Source organism: Lipophrys pholis (assembly GCF_963383615.2).
Source record: "Lipophrys pholis genome assembly, chromosome: 8".
In the NCBI taxonomy this organism is placed as follows: domain Eukaryota; kingdom Metazoa; phylum Chordata; class Actinopteri; order Blenniiformes; family Blenniidae; genus Lipophrys; species Lipophrys pholis.
In genome coordinates, this window is record NC_137630.1 from 10,588,306 (window position 1) to 10,611,811 (window position 23,506).

Genomic DNA, 23,506 nt, shown 5'->3' on the forward strand with positions numbered 1-23,506 from the left:
TTGTGCTTTTCAATAATATATATTCTCTTTCTCATATTATTGTTAGTGCTAGCACTATTGTGTCATTGTCTTTTATTTGTGAAAAATAGAAAATAAGAAAAATGTTTGATTAAAGATATACCAACCTAGCCGCAACAAGTTAGACCAATTACATAATCTAAAGCAGGGATGTGGGACATTAATGGGCCATAAATCAATACAGGTGATGCTGGAGAAAAAACAAAACATTTTAAACATATTTGATTCAATGATCACTTCTGATTAATCTAAAGTACCCTCAAAGACAAATTAATCTACATTACTATTTTATTAATATCAGTTATCAGTTTTTCAGTCCCATAAAGCAACAGATGAATTTCAGTTATGTTAATCTCACGGTGGTGACATGTGGAAAAATACAACATGTGTTCCCAACACACACTGTGTGTGACAAAGTCACACTATAACAAGGTAACTTTGTGTTCACTTCACTATTTCAGACATATTTTCTGTGTTTGTTGCTCTACTGTTTTCATCAGTTTCAAATAATTTGAAAATAGTGGTAAACATATTGGGGGTTTTGTTTTAGTGTCTCTAACTTCAGCCGTGCACCATGTCTGCTTGTAGAAATCTGCAGAAATCTGCAATGTTTAGTAATTAATTGTTTAATCAATAAATATTTTTCTTTACAATATTTTGATTGTTGTAAAGACACCTAAGAATTAGAATTTCCTTCTGGATCAATAAAGATCTCATCTTATTTTATCAAGTGTGGTGTTTCTGTCTTAAGAAGGTCAGTGGTTTATTTTGAAAATTATTTCAGTCTCTCTTTATTTACTGTTGATTTTAAAAATGGTCCTTACATTTTTTGATTCACAGTATTATTTTTGTTTGATCTCCTAAAATTGCCCTATTCAGCCCACTGGGGGTTTAAGTTTATGGAGTATAGTTTGGTTTTGGTGAGGTGTGTGAAACCCTAAAGAATCCTTTTTTCCCTACTTTTTCGTATTTCACATGCTAATTTGTATACTATATACTATTTTCTTGAAATGATTTGTCAAAGTTGTGTAGAATATTTTCAGAACTGGACACGACAACCTTTTTGTTACACCATTGATGTGGTTTAGCTGGAAGATATTGCTTTAGCTTGTTCCTTCCCTTGAACTGGACCCTGTTCAGTTTGCTTATAAGCCTAAATGTGGACTAGAGGATGCATGTCTCACATTTTTAGACACTGTAACCAAACAACTGGACTCTGCCCACCCCCACACCAGGATTTTATTCATGGCCATCTCCTCCACTTTTAAGACTGTGCACACAGACGCCTTCGGCCACCTCTCACACCTTCAGGTTCACCCGACCACTAACTTTTTATGTGGTCCGGTGAAATCCCAAAAACCCAGTGACCTTAAATTGAAAAAGCAGGATAGACAATGGATGGAAGTTGTATTGAATAAATGTACAGATGCCAAACAAGTTAAAAGGGAAATATCAATGTAGTTCAATGACCTAATCTAGATCGGATCAAGACATAAAAATCACTTGCTCATCAGTATTGTTCATTTTTGTCTTGCAGCTACTGTAATTCATTTGCACATTACGGTAATTAAAAAAACAAACAAAAAAAACTTTTCCAACCATGTGTAGGCAGGTATGTATCTAATAAATGTCATGCATTCCCACATGCATGGAAATTATGACTTGTGCCTTCACCAGTGTAACCCAGCTCACCAAAGGCGGAGGCAAATCCCTAAAGGGAACCTGCTACGATGACGTCTTTTCTTTTCTTTTCTTTTCTGCAACTTCTCAGGATTTTTTCTTAATATCTACATGAACCAATGAAGCCACTTGGATGCAATTTGGGGTGAAACGTCTTCCAAGTCCAGATGCCTCTTACCTGAATAAATAAGAACATGCATAATCATATTGAGAACTTTGCGTTTGTTTACTATGCTGAACCACACCCTCAGCTTTGTCGAAAAGTGACGCCTATCACAAGAAGTCAAGCAAAATGCAGTCAACCAGTCATGTTTGCATACACATTTGTTTCTTCACCAAACACTGGAGCTGATAGTAGCTGTCGGTGCTTGTGCATTCTCAAGAGTGAAGAAGTGATGATTTACGGTCAGCCCAAACATCCAAACTAAAACAAAACACTGAAAGCAATGATGAAGCAGATTTGGGGTTTTCTATACCTGCTGGGATCTCTACTGCATGCTGTAGCACGAAACACAGTCCCATCCTCAGAGTTTCAGCTGGATGGAGATTATTTGCTCGGTGGGCTTTTTGATATTCATCACGTCAGCTCTCCTCTTCATCTCAACCGACCAGAGGCCATCGACTGCACCAGGTGAGTCCCTTGCCTTCATTTAAGCTTTAAACAAATTCACCAAAGTCCATCAGATCTGTTAATCCTTAAATTTGGTTTATATTTAAAATACCGTAACAGAAAGCTTAGTATCAGTGAGGACCCATCGAGAAATTCCTCATAGTAATGGTAAAGATAAACCTTGATAATTCTTTCCAGCAAACAGGATACATTTTTTAATCCCATAAGTTAAACACCACTCATATTTGGCAAAGAAAATGTTGTCACACATGAACCTTCCCCAATTTACATCAGACATGAAAACACAACTGTCAAATTAGATCACACCTGAACTAACATAGTCCTTGAATGACAAACATAAATCAATCTATAATTCATCTCAACAAAGATGGATTCACTTTGACACAGAACAGCCTCAGTGAAGCATTTATAGCACTGGTATGATGTAAAGGTATAAAAATATAGACTGATGAGTCATTTTAGTAAATGTCATCAGATTTTAAAGTGAAAGTTACACATTTACAGTATTTTTTATTGCTGTCCAATTTCAAAATGCACTGTTTTCCTTATTCTTTCTCTGTCCTCAGTCAGCCTTTAATTCTGTCGAGCTATCGGAGGTTTCAGGTGATGAGATTTGCTGTAGAGGAAATCAACAACTCTACCAGCCTCCTGCCAAATGTATCCATTGGCTATGTCCTGTTTGACCAGTGTTCAGATAGGGATAGCTTCCCAAGCATCCTCAATCTCATCTCAGTGAATGGCTCGATCGAGCCTTGGGGTGACTCTCAAAAGAATTTGTCTAAAGTGATGGCTGTGGTTGGAAGTTACACTAGCCCTAAGACAATGACTGTAGCTCCACTTTTCATGATGGATCTTGTTCCAATGGTAAATTTACCAACTCTTTTCTACTGTTCAACAAACTCATTTATCAGCTTTGACAATGTATTGCCCTTGTAAATAATCATAAATTCTCTGTCACTTTCACCAGGTCAGCTATGGTGCAGCCAGTTCTGCGTTTTCAGAAAAGAAAACCTATCCATCTTTCTTACGAACAGTGCATACCAACAAAGATGTCATTGAAATGATTGTCAGGATTTTGAAGAACTTTAAATGGCACTGGGTAGCTTTCCTATACGATGATAATAATTTTGGCATTGATGGTCAAGAATTGTTCATCAGGAAAATTCAAGACACTGACATCTGCCTGGCATATACCAAAGGCCTTGATCATCAAACAGATTACCCTCAAATATTCAGACATATAGACACTCTGAGGGTGCATGTGATAATTGTTTTTGCTACTGAATGGACTGCAGAAGTTCTTTTTGAGTCAGCAATACAGCAAAATGTCACCAACAAGGTGTGGGTAGCACCGGATACATGGTCCTTGAACAGAAAAATCCCCAAGACAAAAGGAATCAGGAATGTTGGGACTGTGGTCGGGGTTGCTGCACCTGCAAAGACAATACCTGGCTTCAGTGATTTTGTCCATTCTGCCAAAGCTGCTGCCCTTTGTGAAAATGCAGAACAAGAGACATTTTGCAATCAAGTTTTCAACTGCAGTGAGTTGAGTGCTGCAGATATCATCGATGCAGACCCAACTTTTTCTTTTCCTGTTTATGCTGCTGTGTACTCCATCGCCCACGCCTTACACAATACACTACAGTGTGGAGCTGGCAGATGTAAAGACAATATTACAGTGTACCCACACATGGTAAGCATCATTTTTTTTCCACTTTGACCATTTGTGTTGGTTTATGTCAACATTAAAAAACATCATTCGTACAACTGGATCGGATATAGTTCGTAAATCCAGAGGCGAATAACATCAAGTTTCACTGGATGGCCAAGCCTTTGTTCCAATCAATGAAACAAGATTTATGGGTTAGTGTCGGCACCATCGGAGGTTCATCCATTCCTTCAACACCCTATGTAGGTCCTTTACAACCCCACAGTGAGTCCCTACATATCTGACAGATACAGAGTAATTATGAAGAAGAACTCATGAAGAAGCAATGATTGACAGCATCGTAGATCAGTAACAGTCATGCAATGGCTATTCAAACAAAAATAATATTATCTCTGACCTTATGACCTATTTAATTTAAAAAAACAAAACCTTAATGTTCACACCTAATTAACTTTTATTTATACTTTCCACAGGTCCTAGCAGAGGTCAAAAAGGGCAAGTTTACACTTTTAAATACAACTTTACAGTTTGATGAGAATGGTGACCCCAACTATGGATTCTACTTAATAGTTTTTTGGAACCACAATGGTGATGTGAAGGTGGTAGGCTATTATGAATTTTACCCGCCTTTCCATTTCGTCATCAACAGCAGTGAAATTCAGTGGCACGCAAATGGAAAAGTAAGTAATTTTTTCTCCAATCAAAAGTTCCAGATTTGTTAATGAAAGTACTTTGTTTTGGTGCATCACGCCTTCTCCGATGAGTATGGATGACTAACTAAAGTCACATTTGCTTAGTCACAACTCTGGCAAACAAGGCAATCCACTTTATAAGCAAAATATACCAGTAGTGATGGCTCGAGGTTCTGTTTCCACTGATGTGTGGACCTAAAATCTTTTCCTGAACTTAGACCTAACCTGACGTCTTTCTTCTGTTCCCAACGATTGTGTCCGACAGGTTCCGACTTCAGTTTGTTCCCAGGAGTGTCCAGTAGGATACAAGAAAAAACCAGAAGGAATCCACAAATGCTGCTTCAACTGTGAAATCTGCCAAAATGGGACTTTTATCAACATTACAGGTGAAGTATTACACAACTAAATATGAATTAAACCATGGATATGCAGAGAACTATTTCAGACTGTTGTTAGTTTCCATTAAAGGCAAATGTGTTTTACCACTCAGGTAATTGACTCAACTCAGATATAAAAGCTTCAATAAAATCACTGCACATGTGACTTATTATTCTTAAAAAATCTTCACTGGCAGTGTCTCTCTGTGTTGTGAAACAGAGGATCCCTACACTTGTGTCTCCTGCACTGAGGCTGAATGGTCCACAGAGGGAAGCACGTCATGCAACCTGCGGGTGGTGGAGTTCATACCGTTCACAGACGCTGGAGCTGTAGTCATCATGGTTGCTGCCTGGGCCTTGGCGGGACTCAGTCTGGCCGTGTCTGTTCTCTTTGGCATCAACTACAACACACCTGTGGTCAGATCTGCTGGAGGACCCATGTGCTTCCTCATTTTAATCTGTCTCATGCTTTCTAGTGTCAGTGTGTACTTTTATTTTGGTCAGCCAACAGTAGCTTCCTGTATCTTGAGGTTTTTACCGTTTCTGTTGTTCTACACTGTCTGTCTGGCCTGTTTTGTTGTTCGCTCTTTTCAGATTGTTTGTATTTTTAAGATAGCAGCCAAGCTGCCCAAGCTTTACAGCTGGTGGATGAAATATCACGGACAGTGGCTGGTCATCACTGTGGCTTTTGCCATTCAGGCACTCTTACTTCTTATTGGATACTCTATTGATCCTCCCAAACCCTTCAATGAAACGTTTTGGTACAGAGACAAGATAGTTCTTGGTTGTGACATTAGTTTCATGGCAACATCAAGTTCAGTATTTTTCCTTTCATCCCTGTGTTGCTCTTGCTTCATTTTCTCCTACATGGGGAAGGACCTCCCAAAAAATTATAATGAGGCCAAATCAATCACCTTCTGCCTGCTCCTGCTCATCTTCACGTGGATCGTCTTCATCACCGTGTACATACTTTATCATGGAAAATACATCCAGACTCTGAATGCTCTGGCAGTTCTCTGTAGTCTCTACTCTTTTCTTATGTGGTACTTCCTTCCAAAATGTTTGATTATTATCTTCCAACCCCAGAGAAACACACAGCAGTACTTCCAAGGTCTCATTCAGAATTACACCAAAACAATCAGCCAGTAGCTGCCAGCAGTAATTATGTCAATATCTTATATACAAACATAAGAGATCCTTTAAGCACTTTTAGTAAAAATATAATTTGGAGACCCTTCTACGCCTGGGAATTTCAGGCACATAGAAACAGAGACAGCTTCTCGTTTAACCATTTAATTCACCTTTGCTTTCTTTGATCAGGCAAGCAGATTTTTACGACCTACCTTTGCCATTTTTCAACTGTGTTCTCCTGATTGTCTTCTTGAAGATTTATGTACCACACTGGAACATTTCCACTTGCTGCAGTGTAGATTTCATCACTGAGTGCAAGGATTCCCACCTCCCAAAAACACAACTAATTGGCTGGTTTATAACTGACCCAAAGTGACCTGGACTGATCAAGACTATTTTTTGGTTGTGAGAAACCCCTAAATCTTCCCACCATTCATCAGACCACCTTGATCCTTTTAAGAAGAGATGTGCTACTGACTGCCTGTGGGCCAAATTTAACCCCTGTACCCAATATTTGTAGTCTGTAGGGCAATTTTCAAATATAAAAATGATTATTAGCTTGACAGGTGATACAGGAAGAACACTACTTGAATCATACTTGTCTCAATGATCTATTGTGATTACTCTATAATAGTAATGAACAATACAATTTGCATGTGTAATAATTAAACAATTGTAAATTATAGATATGCAAGTAATTATTTTTAATGATTTTTTTTAGCCGTAATTGTCGTGTATTATAGTGTCAGTACACTTTTTCTTTTTGACTGAGAGGATGTAAAATATTGTGGCAAAATGTCCTATCTCTGCTCTAAGTCCTGTTAAACAAATATTCATATCAATCAATATCAAAAATTGTATATATTTTACATCTTAAAAAGAAATACATTTGTGTCAAAGCATTTTGCTTTGTAATGAAATTTGGAAAGAAAACCAACACATACATCCCAAACACAGTCTGTGTGTAATAAACTGACTCTTTTTGTGTAACTAAGAATCATTTCAAAATAGTGGATGTTTTTATTATTGTTTAACTTCAATACTGTACCAGATTTGTTTCTAAAAAATTGCTGACTTCTTTAATCACTGTCATATCACTATATTTTGATTGTAGAATCAAAACTGACAATTTGACTATCCCTCTGGCTCAATAAAGCTCTTATCTCATCTTATCGAGTATTTTGTTTCTATTATACATAGATTAGTAGTTTGTTTTGCAATTAGTTTCGGTCTATCTTCATTTACTTTTGATTTAACAAATTGTCCTAACATTTTTGAATTCAGTGCTATTTTAGTTTTATCTCCTAATGGAGTATATTTTGGTTTTAGTGAAGTATTTCAAACCCTAAATAAACTCTTCTTCAACATTTTAGCATTCTGCATGCTAATTTGTAAACTATATCCTATTTTCTAGAATTGATTAGATCTGTCTAGATCACAAGTATAGACAAACTTGTGCTTGCGTTTATGATATTTTGAAGGCTTTATGTGCTTTTGTTCACCCCAGCTTAGTTATACAGTAAAACCTCTGATGTCGGAGCACCCTAAAATCCAAGGACAATTGTCCCCTGAGGGAAGGTGTCCTCTCTTCGAAGGGACAGGTCACAAGGACAAATTGTAAGACCAGTTGATATTGAACGAACCAAACATCAAATATGTTCTGATTAATTAAAAGGAAATAACGGAACCAATACAAAGATGTATACAATATAAATACACATATACACATGTATATACATGATGTATAGAAAATAATTATCAAATAAGATGTAATTTACTTCAGGGACCACATACAGTCCAGTTTCATGTTGAGTGGACCAGACTGGTAAAATATTGCTATAATAACCTTTAAATTTACAGTTGAAAGTTTTTCTTTGTTCTAGTCACAGTGTATGTAATGAAATTGTCTATATATTTGTAAGATCAAACAGTACTGAAAATAATTACAATCTCAACATAATCAATTTTAATGAAACATTCCGGTGCAAAATACAATGAAATGTCAAAATGAAACTTGTATAAATCCTATATGACCACCTTGCTTGGTGGAACCAGAACGGAGCCTCTTAAGTGTCCGTTTTGGCCTAAAGTACTCTCCTGTAAACTTCCATGTGTGCAGAGGATTCGTGACGTCCAAAAACGTCACCACCCCTACACCCCTGTCCAGAGTGTAGTATGGAAGCAACCGTGTAGCACCCGCGGCCCGGCACAGTCTGGGGACACATAATGTAGAAATCACAGAGGGGCTGACATAGAGAAGCTTCACAGTGCAGCATCTTGCTGCGGGAATGCAGCGATTATTCAGATCTCAAAACTAATCTCCTGACACCACCACGTCTAAATATTCCAATAATCGGGTCCAGCCCAAGTATTTTGCCCGTTTTAGTGTCGCTCAGCATGAAATCTGGCAGGAAAACCTGTCCGTTGTCCACGTCGGGCAGGTTGTCCCCTCATTACGGTGTGTTAACAGTTAAATATGTGTCTGTGCACAGAGATGTGTCCGCCCAGTATAGGGTGTCTGCTTTTACCGGGTCTGTTCCTCAGGGGTTCTACTGTACATTTTTGAACTCCACAGTGGTGTAGTGGTTAGCGCAGGGGTCTGCAACCTTTTTGACCGAAAGAGCCAGTTTTGTCTCTTTCCACCAAGTTAAGTTTAATTGGAGCCACAAAATGAGGGGAACACAGCTTATAAAATCTTATACATACAGTAGTTTTCAAACATATACAAAAACTATATCTTATGTTGCAATTATAAAGTGTAATTTACAATCCAGGATGGTGAAAATGTCACTACATTTGACCTGTACTCTAGCATGCTTTTTTCTTTTTAATCCCACTTTTCTTTTTTTTGTTTTCTTTCAGAAATTGTAGTCACTTCCGGTTTTCCCAGCCATTTTAACCCGTCCGACCCGCCACCCCCCCCCCCCCCCCCCACCCCCATTTTTACTTTTTTTTTAATCCAAGAGTCAAAAGTGATTTTGAAAAATATAATGAAAAACAAGTTAAACCTATATTCACCCAATTTTGTGAAAGCTTCATGCAGCCGCTACAGAGGAGCTAAAGAGCCACAGGTTGCAGACCCCTGGGTTAGCACTTTTGTCTCATATCAGTGAAAAAGGTTTGAAATCTGAGTTGGGTGCCCCTCTGTGTGTCTATATCGTATTCTACTCCAATTACTTCCGGTAACTCGAACAATTATCAACAGTCATCTGGGATTGGCTCCAGTACCCTGTGACCCTGAATTGAAAAAGTAGAGTAGACGATAGATGGATAAATGGATGGAATATGTATTGAATGATTATACACATGCCAAACCAGTTTCAAGAGAAAACATCAATATAGTAGATCAAGACATGAAAAAAAATCACTTGCCCATGTGTATTTTTAATTTTGTGGAGCAGCTGCTGCACTTCATTTGCATGTGAATTTGTAAAAAGTTTTCAGACCATGCGTAGGCAGGTATGTATCTATTAAACGTCATGCATTCCCACATACATGGAAATTAAGACTGAGGCTTCTCCGTCCCTCAGTAGATCCTATCTTACCGACGGCAGTGGCAAAGTCTACCATACCACATTCCAGTACAAAGGGGACCTGCCACAATGACGTACTTTTTCTCTTCTCTGCATTTTCTAGGAATTTTTCTGAATGCCTTTACTCAAAGTGCTGTCCCAGCCTCTGAGTTTTATCTCGAAGGGGATTATTTGATTGGTGGACTTTTTGACATTCATCATGTTGATGTTGCTTTTGAAAAAAGCCGACCAGAAGCGATTGACTGCTCCAGGTGAGTCTTGTGAAAAATCTTAATGGACGAGTTGTAACAGATTTAGGAGATCTATGTTGAAACGTGAGGACTTGATGTGTTGAATTGAACCGATCCACTGCTCTCTTCGCATCCTCAGGCAAGCCTTCATTCTGTCAAGCTATCGGAGGTTTCAGTTGATGAGGTTTTCTGTGCAGCAAATCAACAACTCTACCAGCATACTGCCAAATGTCTTTCTTGGCTATAAAATATTTGACCAGTGCTTGGATACACAGAGTTTTCCAGGTATTTTGACTCTCATATCAGTCGACGGCCTGATTGAACCTCGGGCTGACCGTCACAGGAACCTGACCAAAGGGCCCAAAGTCATTGGTGTGGTCGGACCTTTCTCCAGCACTGACACGTTGACCACAGCGCCACTCTTCCTAGTGGATCTCATTCCTGTGGTAAGATCAACCATTATTGTGATAGTTTTTCACCAAACAAATGATCCCATATACATACAGCAGTCAACGTCATGAGATAATTTCTCTTTTCCTGTATCACAGGTCAGTTATGGAGCTGCTAGCTCTGCATTTACAGAAAAAAGTAAATTCACGTCTTTCTTGCGGACAGTGAATTCCAATAAAAGCATCATAGATGTGATTTCAAGAATTTTGGAACACTTCAACTGGCGTTGGGTCGCTTTCCTCAACAGTGCTAATGATTTTGGCATCGATGGACTGGAGTTGTTCATGAAGAGGATTCAGAATGCCGACATCTGCCTGGCCTATACCAAAGATTTAAATGACAACACAAATTACTCCCAAATATTCAAACAGATTGAGGCACAGAAAGTGAAGGTCATTATTGTCTTTGCTCCAAAACTCACAGCTGAAGCTCTTGTTGAGGCAGCGGTCTGGCTAAATATCACAGACAAGGTGTGGATAGCAGGGGACACCTGGTCCCTCAACAGGTGGTTACCCAAGCTGAAAGGAATCGAACACATTGGGACTGTGATCGGAGTGTCCCAGCCAGTGGTGCCAATACCTGGTTTTAGCGACTTTATCTATTCTACGAGAAGCCATGTGTTTCATGAAAATACAAAACAGGATTTGTTTTGTAATCAAGCCTGCAACTGCAGTGGTCTGACTCCAGAGGAGGTCATTTCTATGGACCCATCTTTTTCCTTTCCTGTTTATTCTGCTGTGTATGCAATTGCTCATGCCTTACACAATGTACTGCAGTGTGGGATTGGTCAGTGTGATAGTAACATCACAGTTTTCCCACACATGGTAAGTATGTAGTTTATGTACTCATTTAGTGCTTTCTCACTGCTTCACCAGTCTGGAATGTTTTTAATTGTTGATCATATTTAAGCATTCATATACACTCACACACCAGGGCTGAAGGCCACAATGCCAGTGGCTCAAATCATAGATTAGGACCTATTCCCTGGGGTAAAGTCATCGCAATTTAAAGAACATTACGGCTATAACCTGTACTGTATGTGAGATTCTAGACAGATTCACACTTTGCAACACAATATATGATATTTAAATGGCCTTTGATCGTGTTTTTTGATTTTTGTTTTATCTTTTTTGGTATAGATACCCAAGGAAACTAAAACAATTTCATCAGTGTAAAATCTAAAGTTGTAATAATCATCTTTTCCTTGTGTACCCACTCCAGGTTCTAGCAGAGTTGAAGAAGTCAAAATTCAGACTTTTAAATGAAACTGTTGAGTTTGATGAGAATGGTGACCTCAAGTATGGATCATATAGGATAGTGTTCTGGAACAGTAGTGGTGATGCACAGGAGGTGGGATATTGTGAATTTTACCCATTCGCACAGTTCTTCATCAACGGCACCGGAATTCAGTGGCACACTAAAGGAGAGGTGAGTAGACGGATGCTCTTCCCAACACAAATTTTAAATGATTTGTTTTGGTTTCCCATGTCTGCTCGGATGTGTGTAAGGATGACTGCACACATTTGCTTAGCCGTAGCTGCGATGAGACAAACCACAGTATCAGTAAAATAAAGCAGTGGTGATGTTCCATTGTGTTGTTTGCACGCATGTCGACATATAACATGCAATGCATATTCAAATCTACCACTTTTGGAATCGTGAAGGGACTCCTTTAAATTTAGATACCTCTACAAGTTTGTTTGCCGCTTCGGTATTCACTTTCCTCATCATCCAAAATCCTGAACGTGTCCTCCGCAGGTGCCAACTTCACTTTGTTCCCAGGAGTGTGCTGTCGGATACAAGAAAAAAAGAGATGGGATCCATGAATGCTGCTTCAACTGCGAAATCTGCCAAAATGGGACTTTTATCAACATTACAAGTGAAGTATTAAAATACAGGCAAAAATCAAGTGCAAAACAGAGCTGTCAATTTGAATATGATAAGAATTATTTCAAACTGTTGGTTGCAGAAGATGGTTTAGCACTCGGTTAATGTTGGCTGGACTCAAATCTATAAGCTTCAGTTACTGCACATGTAACTTATTAAGCATTCACAGCTATTTCTTGGAAATAAGACAACTCTAACTTGTGATACACCATGATGAAAAAACATTGGTTGTTGTTCGTTAAATTCAACCCTAACTTGACTGACAGTGTCTCTCTCTGTGTTGTGAAACAGAGGATCCCTACACTTGTGTCTCCTGCACTGCGGCTGAATGGTCCACAGAGGGAAGCACGTCATGCAACCTGCGGGTGGTGGAGTTCATACCGTTCACAGACGCTGGAGCTGTAGTCATCATGGTTGCTGCCTGGGCCTTGGCGGGACTCAGTCTGGCCGTGTCTGTTCTCTTTGCCATCAACTACAACACACCTGTGGTCAGATCTGCTGGAGGACCCATGTGCTTCCTCATTTTAATCTGTCTCACGCTTTCTAGTGTCAGTGTGTACTTTTATTTTGGTCAGCCAACAGTAGCTTCCTGTATCTTGAGGTTTTTACCATTTCTGTTGTTCTACACTGTCTGTCTGGCCTGTTTTGTTGTTCGCTCTTTTCAGATTGTTTGTATTTTTAAGATAGCAGCCAAGCTGCCCAAGCTTTACAACTGGTGGATGAAATATCACGGACAGTGGCTGGTCATCACTGTGGCTTTTGCCATTCAGGCACTCTTACTTCTTATTGGATACTCTATTGATCCTCCCAAACCCTTCCATGAAACGTCTTGGTACAGAGACAAGATAGTTCTTGGTTGTGACATTAGTTTCATGGCAACATCAAGTTCAGTATTTTTCCTTATATTATTGTGTTGCTCTTGCTTCATTTTCTCCTACATGGGGAAGGACCTCCCAAAAAATTATAATGAGGCCAAATCAATCACCTTCTGCCTGCTCCTGCTCATCTTCACGTGGATCGTCTTCATCACCGTGTACATACTTTACCATGGGAAATACATCCAGACTCTGAATGCCCTGGCAGTCCTCTCCAGTCTCTACTCTTTCCTTCTGTGGTACTTCCTCCCAAAATGTTTGATTATTATCTTCCAACCCCAGAGAAACACACAGCAGTACTTCCAAGGTCTCATTCAGAGTTACACCAAAACAATCAGCCAGTAGCTGCCTCATTAGAGGACAGATATGTCTCAAAAGACAGTCATGCTTTAGGACCTCTTAATACTTTGTGTGTAAAACAGTGCATTTTATCTTCAAATCCTTGTTTTTCAATGATTGTTTTACTAATCTGGATAGTTTGTTTTTATGTGTGGGATGTATGTGAGATATGAACTCAAATGCGAATGTGTACAATTTATGAAATCTACAATATACTTCATTAAAGCAATTAAAGCAAGAAATTGATTGGATTTTTTTTTTTCCCATTCAGTATTTTACATCTATATTGTGTCGTCTGTTATGTTGATGAACAATGGAAATAAAGCCACTCCAAAGTTTGGTTGCACGGTTGTACTTCAGGGAGAAGATTTGAAGGTAATACTAATTTATAAGGAAAGGTCAGATCCATGGCTCAAGCATCCTGCGACCCTGAACTGGATAAGCGGAATAGAAGATGGATGGATCAATGGAGCTCATATCAATTTTTATTTTTAATTCACGTCTCATTGTATGAGATCTGATCACTTCCTCTCCTGCAGAATGATCCAGAAAGGTTGTGCCCTTCCACCCAGTAGTTACTTATATTGGTTTGAGGTGACTTTGCTTAAAGATGGTGTGATACTCACAAAATGTGTTTTGTTTATTATTACTGTCTAAAACAATTAAATACATCTTCAATAGAAGGAAAATAATCAGCCTGCAAGACAGCAACACAATTGACATGCTGTACCACCAAATGGACACTGGGTGGCAGCACCCTCCAGCAGCGTCACTCGGGGACCCTTGGCGAGCCGCCGAGCAAGTTGGGTTCATACTCCGGTTGAATGGAAAATGAACAGCTGTGTCCCTGCGTCGCTGATTTCATTACAACTTTTTCATTATTTACAGGTTGGTTACTCACACGCTGTGTTATTACAAATGTTAATAAGTTAATATGAATCCGCGGTGATGTGTTTTCTGTAAGCTAAATGTAGGTAATATGTAAGCATTTGAGTCTGTCTGTATACACCTCAGGAAATGGCGGCCGCCGTCCGATTCGACTGTTTTCTTTAGTTTATTTCTTTCGGCTCCACGACATTTGTGGGTTATTTCTCTGTGTGTGGCGCAGTGTTCAAGGGGTAGTAAGTTGGTGTTGCCGTTCAGATCAGGGTGAGCTACTGCTGGGGCCTCGTTTGGCAGCGCACAGGTTAATAACAGACGAAAGGTACACTTCAGTGCATTGGTTTTGGCGCCAATTTATGAGGCAGCCATCTTTATGATTATAGTTGCGTTCGGATTGTGGTAATGTAATACATTGTAGCTGCAAAGGGAATTTATTCTGTTGTATAAAGTGAACTCTTGCAAAATGTAGTTATAACAGTAATACTCTTGATGAGAAGACAGAGGTTTAAGGGAAGAAAGTGAAGACATGATTGATGAGAGACAGAAAATGTGATCTAAAGAGAAAATGTGTGTTTTGGTTTCATGCTACTTTTGATAAGTTATTGTTTAAGAAAATATGTCAGGAGACATTTACTGTCTGAAGACAGATCTATGAAGGATGCATTACTTCATGTTATCCAAGTGTGGATATAACTTGTGCTTCAATACAAAGCAAACAAAATAATTCACAAATGCAGTTATAGTGTTAAAATAAAGATGTGAATAAAGTGATACTCCGGTTGAATGGAAAATGAACAGCTGTGTCCCTGCGTCGCTGATTTCATTACAACTTTTTCATTATTTACAGTGAACACCCATCAACGGGTTATCTATACATCTGCCAGCGGAGACCTAGCCGGGACCCGCTACAGATTCTTGGGGGCTCGTCCGGGATTCTTCGGCACCACCTATGGGATCGGGAGCCGAGTTGTGACTACGCTGACCAGCAACTAGGAGGGAGGAGTGCATCATCCAGCCGCCAACCAGCAGCCCTGTCCAGCCGAACTGCGCCAGCCGTGAGGGAGACGAGGAGCCAACATGTCGAGTGGTGAGAGGAAGAGCCTAGTGTGGGACATTAGGAAGAGCCTGCTCACCCTGTCAGCTGAAGAGCTTCTTCGGGTCGCCAGAGCGGTGGACCCAGTGTCGGATGAGGACGAATCAGAGCTTGTCGAGGAGGACCAGGAGGGATGCTACGATCACATTAACTCGTTTATGTACAGTAAGCGGTTACTGGAAACAGAGGACGAGGGTATGGTTCAGTTGCTGATGTTAAAAGATGCTATTGATGATGTAGTGAAATGTCGGGAGGACGAAATGTTAGTGTTAACTGGAAAGGGTGATTCTGAGCTACACACGGGGCAGAGTGTTTACAAGCTTGGTGACCAGGTTGATTTTCCTGATGGTTCGGTTATCATCCAAACACATCCTGAAATCACCACAGACACTCACAGTCGAATTCGCCACCCTCCTATTTCAGTCAGTACTGCATCACCTAGGGATATTGTGATACCAGATTCAGACTCAGTTAAGACCAAAAAGTTAAACGCACCTGATACAATGAACGCTGATTTGCTTAAAGCTCTTGCTAGCTACGAAGAGCTTAGTAAGACGCTCATACAGTACATACCAACGCAGGCTTTGCCACCACAGACCCATACTCCCTCGTCTTCATCTCTGCAAAGTCAACCAAGCAGAAACCCACCAGGGGAGCTCTCCTCTCAGTCGGCTTGTGAGGGGATGGTGTCCTTAAGGGAACTCAGTTACCTTCCCCGGAGAGAGTTCAAAGTGCAAGGGGGTCAGGTAGGTGATCAATCCTCAGACATCAGCTACAACAATGTTTGCAGGCAACTTGATGATGGCATCAGAGAAGGTTTTTCAGACTCAGAGATTGTCCGTGGTGTGCTCAAAATCATAAGACCGGGCATATTCAAGGAGATGTTGATAAACAAAGATGACATGACAGTGACTGAACTCAAGGGATTTCTCCAGACCCACCTGAGAGAAAAAAACAGCACAGAGCTGTTCCAAGAGTTGATGTGTACAAAACAGGATGAGAACGAGACACCACAACAATTTCTCTATCGCTTGATTGGTTTAAAACAGCGCATCCTATTGACCTCAAGATTGACTGACACTGACATTAAATACTCTGCAGCTACAGTACAAGATGTTTTCCTGCACACGGTGTACCAAGGCTTTGGACACAAACATACGGACATACGGAGAGAGCTCAAACCTTTGTTGACAGACAGTGGGATCACTGATGAGATGATTCTTCGTCATGTGATGAAAATCACCCGTGAAGAAAATGAGAGAATGAAAAGACTTGGCTCTTCCCGCCGACAGACTGTAACAAATGCGCACAGTGCACAACTCGAACCTGATTTGGGAAAGGGACCTAGTACCAGGTCGGAGAGTGTTGAGTCCAAGTCAAAACAAACAAAACCAGATCCCCTGAGAGACCTTACGACCAAAGTAGAGGAGCTTACCAGAATGGTTGAGACCATCCAGAAACAAAATCAACAACTAACCCACAATGGGCGCCAGTACAGTGAAAGTAGGACCAAATCTCAACGTGGAAAACCCTATGGTTGTCCAAGCTGTGTGGAACAAGGCAGGCAAGACTGTAAGCACTGTTTCATATGTGGGGAGGACGGACACCGTGCAGCAGGCTGTCTAAAACGACCAAAGAGACAGGGAAACTCCAACCGGCCACTGGAGAGGGACATCTAGTGACCGAGCCTGAAAAGAAGTCCCAATCAGAAAGTGAAAAAAATGACAAAACACGCCCTTTCTCACTCTCAACCCCAGTAATAGCAAGCACACAAAGTCATTACAAACAAGTATCTCAGCTCCCTCCCCAATCACCACGTGTGGCTAAAGCTGGAGCTATTGCTAGCTTGATTGGGAAACAGGCCCTTGTTCAGAGTTATCTAAATGGCTTAGCAGTCACTTCTTTGCTCGACTCTGGGTCACAAGTCAGTATAGTTAGCCGTGCCTGGAAAAATGAGTACGTACCTGACCTCAGTACTCACCCAGTTTCAGAGATCTTAGGGGAGGAGGAACTGAAAGTTATTGCAGCAAATGGTGGTCTCATTCCATATGATGGGTGGGTAGCTATTACAGTGAACTTACCAGGGAATTTGGACCCCAATCTGTCCATTAGTGTCCCATTCCTCATCAGCAGCTACCCCATAGATAGACCATTGATTGGCTTTAATGTTTTGGAAGTGCTAATTTGTGGACAACCAGAGAGGCTAACGCCAGTCCTTGCTAGCCTTCTTAGCAAGGCTATATCTGTTCCAAATGAGACAGCCGAAGCTCTCGTCAGCTTTATTCAGACAGCAAGGTCAGTCATGCAGCAGGTACGCTTAAGAACAGGTGCCAAGGATATTGTACTCCCAGCTGGTCAAGTGTCGTGGGTGAAGTGTCGGATTCCGTCCCAAATGGATGCCTCTACCCGGTTAGTGTTGTTCGAGACAGATGAGGACAGCCAACTGTCTGCACAGTGGGATGCAGGGACAGGTTTGTTTGAAATCCAGAACCCAACAAAGCCCTATGTCACCATTCCAGTTGGTAACAACACCAACCATGACATTACAATACAACGTAAAACAGCCCTAGGAATTCTCCAGCATGTTGAAAATGTTGTGGAGGCTGATATTCTGGACAAATCACAGCCTGCAGTGACTGCCTGCCAGGTCACCACCACTCAGATCAGCAACTCAGATCCACCTCTGTGGCACCCACCTGTAAACCTCGATCATCTTGAGGAAGAACAGCAGGAGGTTGCGAGAAAGATGCTTCATGAGGAGTCAAACGCCTTTGCAAGGGATGGGAATGACCTTGGCTGTATCCCAAATCTACAAATGGTGATCAACCTAAAAGACGACGTTCCTGTGCAGAGAGCGTACACATCCATCCCCAAACCACTATTTAAAGAAGTTAAAGACTACATTCAAGACCTTCTGGTAAAGGGTTGGATCGTGAAATCTAGGTCTTCCTATTCAGCTCCAGTTGTATGTGTGAGGAAGAAAGACGGCACTCTTCGTCTTTGCATAGATTATCGTCTCCTAAACCAAAGAACCGTGCCAGACAGACACCCACTGCCGCGAATACAGGATTTGATAGACACGCTAGGTGGATATTCAATGTTCAGTATACTTGACCAAGGGAAAGCTTACCACCAGGGATTTATGGAAGAAGGATCACGCCATCTCACTGCCTTCATAACCCCCTGGGGGTTGTACGAATGGGTTAGGATCCCATTCGGACTTTCTAATGCACCTGCAGCTTTTCAGAGGAGCATGGAGGAGATGCTGGGCTCTCTGCGAGACGAGTACTGCATTCCGTACCTGGATGACCTACTATGTTTCTCCAAATCCTTCAGTGACCATGTGGAGGTGATTCGCAAGGTCCTCAAAGCGCTGCAGACCCATGGGGTGAAACTACGGGCGGAAAAGTGTGGGATGTTCCAGAAAGAGGTTCGCTATGTGGGACGCTTGGTGTCGGCTGAGGGAGTTCGAATTGACCCCAGAGACCTCGAGGCAGTGATGGCTTTAAAAACCAAAACACCCCAAACAGTTGGTGACCTCCGACGGGTTCTCGGCTTCCTGAGTTATTACCGCTCCTACATACAGGACTTTGCTAAAATAGCAACACCATTGTATGAGCTGCTCCAAGTCAAGTCCTCCATGCCCCAACCCCCTCTACGTCACTGTAAGTCTAAGGGTCCGCAACTTCCGTCCAAAACACCTATCAAGTGGGAGACGGATCACCAAAGAACCTTGGAAAGGCTTGTCAGTATGCTGATCAAACCCCCAGTCCTCGCATACCCCAACTTTGAGGAACCATTCGTCCTACACACAGATGCCTCCGAGAAAGGGCTGGGCGCAATCCTCTATCAGCGACAGTGTGGAAAAATGCGAGTCATTGGGTATGGATCACGAACTCTGACACCTGCAGAAAGAAACTACCGACTGCACAGCGGAAAACTTGAGTTCCTTGCTCTGAAGTGGGCAGTGTGTGAGAAATTCAGAGACTATCTCTTCTATGCTCCACATTTCACCATCTACACGGATAACAATCCGCTTACCTACGTCATGAGCACTGCAAAACTCAATGCAGTTGGACACCGCTGGGTTGGAGAATTGTCAGAGTTCCACTTCAATATTAAATACAGACCTGGAAAAAACAATATAGACGCCGATACGCTCTCACGTATTCCACTCGATATCGACAACTATGTGGCGACATGCACGGAGGAACTGTCTCAGGATGTGCTGCATGCGACTTGGGAAGGTGGTAGAGCAGCCCAGAAGAAAGATGTAGCATGGATAGCTGCACTGTACACCTCTGCTAATGTAATGCCACAGCCTCATTCACTCTTGCCCGAAATAAGTCAAGAAGAGCTGGCAAAAGCCCAACGAGACGACCCTGGGATAGGGGAAATAGTAAGACTGAAAGAGACAAATAATGTTCTCACTGATGAGGTCAGAAGGTCAGGGAGTGGTCTCACTCGCAAGCTCTTTCATGAGTGGAATCAACTACATTTAGAGAATGGAGTTCTGTACCGTCAAACACAAGAGAGGAAACAGTTAGTCCTGCCCAGCCAGTATCGGTCAGTTGCTCTAAAACATCTCCATGACGACATGGGACACATTGGCACAGAACGTGTGCTCCATCTGGCCAGAGAACGTTTCTATTGGCCACACATGAAGAGATGTATAGAGGAGTATGTGACAAGAAAATGCAGTTGCATAAAACAAAAGAAACCCACCACACATGTACGCGCGCCAATGGGTGGCCTGACCTCTGCTTCCCCTCTCGATCTGGTTTGCATAGACTACTTACATCTGGAGAAAAGCAAAGGAGGCTACGAGTACATTCTGGTAGTAATAGACCATTTTACCAGATTTGCTCAGGCTTACCCAACCAAAAATAAATCAGGACAAACTGCAGCTGAACGGATATACAACGACTACATACCCCGTCTTGGTTATCCAAATCGTCTCCACCATGATCAAGGGCGCGAGTTCGAGAACGACCTTTTCCGCACCCTTGGACGGCTGTCAGGGGTCGGACACTCACGAACATCCCCATACCACCCGCAATCTAACCCCGCTGAGCGGTTCAACCGCACACTGCTGCAAATGTTACGGACACTGACAGACAGGGAAAAAGAGAGATGGAAGGAACACTTGCCACAAATGATACATGCATATAACTGTACTCGCCACGAGTCCACCGGTTACTCACCTCATTACCTGCTGTATGGGCAACACCCCCGTCTCCCCGTGGATCTGTTGTTTGGATTATTGGGAAACGCCGAATCAGTAACACACATGGGATATGTGGAGAAATGGTCAAAAAGAATGACTGAAGCATACAAGATTGCAAACAAATCCAGCCTGTCGTCAAGTGCAAAGAACAAGTCCTACTATGATCAAAAGGCGAGGGGCGTGGTCCTCAAACCAGGAGATCGAGTACTGGTTCGAAACATGGGTGAGCGAGGTGGACCCGGTAAGCTACGCTCATACTGGGAAAAGAGGATCTATGTGGTGAAGGAGCAAATCTCAGACAATCCTGTATATGTCATTCATCCTGAGGGAGACCCAAATGCAAGGAACAGAACCATACATAGGAACTTGCTGTTGTTAGTAAATGACCTGCCTGTTGAAAGCCCAGCACAGTCAGCTGACACTGTCTTAACACCCCGTCAGAGACAAAAACAACCTCAACAGAGGGCAAGCCCTGCCGACTATGGTGGTACACTGGACACCGATGAGGAGGATGGTGAGTGGACAGGAGGTTATTGGTTGAGAACACCTGTAACCAGGACAGTGCCTGGTCAGACTCCAAGGGGTCCAACTTTGACCCACAAAGAATGTCCAAATACATTACCGACGAGGGGGACCAACCCTAGTGATACGGATGAGACAAACCTACCTGAAAGAGACAATACGCACACGGATGAGACAAACCTACCTGAAAGAGACAATACGCACACGGATGAGACAAACCTAGCTGAGAGAGACAACACGCACACGGATGAGACAAACTTACCTGAAAGAGAGAATGAACAAGGCATTCCTGTAAAAGACGATAAACATAGCCCAAATGACAGAAAAAGGGATTCAGTCGGTAATGAATCGCGGATTAGTGAACAACCTGATGTCACTTACCTACGACAGCCTGGAGAGGATGAGCAAAATAGACAGGCTGAACAAGTACAGGAGGGAAGACTAAGTGGCCACCCTTATATGACTTGGCCCGCAGAAGAGGCACACAGAGAGATGAGGAGGTCGACCAGAGAGAGGAGACCGAGACCAATGTTCACTTATGAGTCGCTGGGCCAACCTTCAATACAAACCCATGTAAATCCCATCTCCTCACAGATTACCTCTACCCCCCTATCTTTCATGCCACACATGGCCAGACAATTAGTCCTCCCTGCACCTTGCGTGCCACAAATGTACATGCCTTACACATATTACATGCCAGTCACCGCACAAGTTTATTAAAAGAAAGCAAAAGGGGGAAAGAAAAAGGAAATTTTTTTTTTTCCGTTGTCATAAATGTCTGGAGCCATTTTTGTTTGTCGGGGTGGATGTGATACTCACAAAATGTGTTTTGTTTATTATTACTGTCTAAAACAATTAAATACATCTTCAATAGAAGGAAAATAATCAGCCTGCAAGACAGCAACACAATTGACATGCTGTACCACCAAATGGACACTGGGTGGCAGCACCCTCCAGCAGCGTCACTCGGGGACCCTTGGCGAGCCGCCGAGCAAGTTGGGTTCATACTCCGGTTGAATGGAAAATGAACAGCTGTGTCCCTGCGTCGCTGATTTCATTACAACTTTTTCATTATTTACAGGTTGGTTACTCACACGCTGTGTTATTACAAATGTTAATAAGTTAATATGAATCCGCGGTGATGTGTTTTCTGTAAGCTAAATGTAGGTAATATGTAAGCATTTGAGTCTGTCTGTATACACCTCAGGAAATGGCGGCCGCCGTCCGATTCGACTGTTTTCTTTAGTTTATTTCTTTCGGCTCCACGACATTTGTGGGTTATTTCTCTGTGTGTGGCGCAGTGTTCAAGGGGTAGTAAGTTGGTGTTGCCGTTCAGATCAGGGTGAGCTACTGCTGGGGCCTCGTTTGGCAGCGCACAGGTTAATAACAGACGAAAGGTACACTTCAGTGCATTGGTTTTGGCGCCAATTTATGAGGCAGCCATCTTTATGATTATAGTTGCGTTCGGATTGTGGTAATGTAATACATTGTAGCTGCAAAGGGAATTTATTCTGTTGTATAAAGTGAACTCTTGCAAAATGTAGTTATAACAGTAATACTCTTGATGAGAAGACAGAGGTTTAAGGGAAGAAAGTGAAGACATGATTGATGAGAGACAGAAAATGTGATCTAAAGAGAAAATGTGTGTTTTGGTTTCATGCTACTTTTGATAAGTTATTGTTTAAGAAAATATGTCAGGAGACATTTACTGTCTGAAGACAGATCTATGAAGGATGCATTACTTCATGTTATCCAAGTGTGGATATAACTTGTGCTTCAATACAAAGCAAACAAAATAATTCACAAATGCAGTTATAGTGTTAAAATAAAGATGTGAATAAAGTGATACTCCGGTTGAATGGAAAATGAACAGCTGTGTCCCTGCGTCGCTGATTTCATTACAACTTTTTCATTATTTACAGTGAACACCCATCAACGGGTTATCTATACATCTGCCAGCGGAGACCTAGCCGGGACCCGCTACAATGGCAAACATTTAAATAATGAAGGATGGTTTGTGAGAGAAGATAGCTTCTAGCAGGAACCCAAGTCTTCTTTTTTTCAAACTGACCAGCAAAAATGAACAACTGCCTCCCTCTGGCCATGAGATTGTTGTTGCAAGTAAAACAGTAAAATTGGCAAACAGCAAAAGTTCTATAAGTAAACGTGATTGATCGATATTCTGACCTGTTATTAAACATTGTCTGTCCTCGCCCAAAGTTAGCTGGGTTAGTCTCCGGTGCTTCACTACCCTGAACAGGACAGAGCAG

At 41.7% G+C, this 23,506-nt stretch overlaps 3 protein-coding genes across 3 annotated transcripts in view; all 3 read left to right on the forward strand.

The window, feature by feature from the left end:
• Nucleotides 1-2,147: 2,147 nt before the first annotated feature.
• Nucleotides 2,148-23,506, forward strand: part of LOC308113627 (taste receptor type 1 member 1-like) — a gene marked incomplete at both ends in the record, with an annotated part of 38,811 nt that continues 17,452 nt past the window's right edge. The window contains one exon of the mRNA XM_080470021.1: nt 2,148-2,329. Coding sequence (XP_080326147.1) covers nt 2,148-2,329 — 182 coding nt within the window. The remainder of the gene's footprint in view (nt 2,330-23,506) is intronic.
• On the forward strand, nt 2,749-6,216 carry LOC308113595 (taste receptor type 1 member 1-like; the record flags this gene model as incomplete). The annotated part of the gene is made up of 6 exons (XM_080469989.1): nt 2,749-2,753; nt 2,896-3,193; nt 3,297-4,022; nt 4,472-4,678; nt 4,956-5,076; nt 5,288-6,216. 6 exons carry the CDS (start codon nt 2,749-2,751, stop codon nt 6,214-6,216), a joined length of 2,286 nt encoding a protein of 761 aa, XP_080326115.1.
• On the forward strand, nt 10,516-13,748 carry LOC308113417 (taste receptor type 1 member 1-like). The gene is made up of 4 exons (XM_080469695.1): nt 10,516-11,235; nt 11,633-11,839; nt 12,170-12,290; nt 12,590-13,748. The coding sequence occupies exons 1-4, from the start codon at nt 10,696-10,698 to the stop codon at nt 13,516-13,518; spliced, it is 1,797 nt and encodes a 598-aa protein (XP_080325821.1). The 5' UTR covers nt 10,516-10,695; the 3' UTR covers nt 13,519-13,748.

Coding starts and splice junctions, on each gene's coding strand:
- LOC308113417 (XM_080469695.1), top strand. CDS start 10,696: ATGAAGAGGATTCAGAATGCCGACATCTGCCTGGCCTATACCAAAGAT. Junction 11,236..11,632: donor TCACAGTTTTCCCACACATG/GTAAGTATGTAG, acceptor TACCCACTCCAG/GTTCTAGCAGAGTTGAAGAA. Junction 11,840..12,169: donor AGTGGCACACTAAAGGAGAG/GTGAGTAGACGG, acceptor TGTCCTCCGCAG/GTGCCAACTTCACTTTGTTC.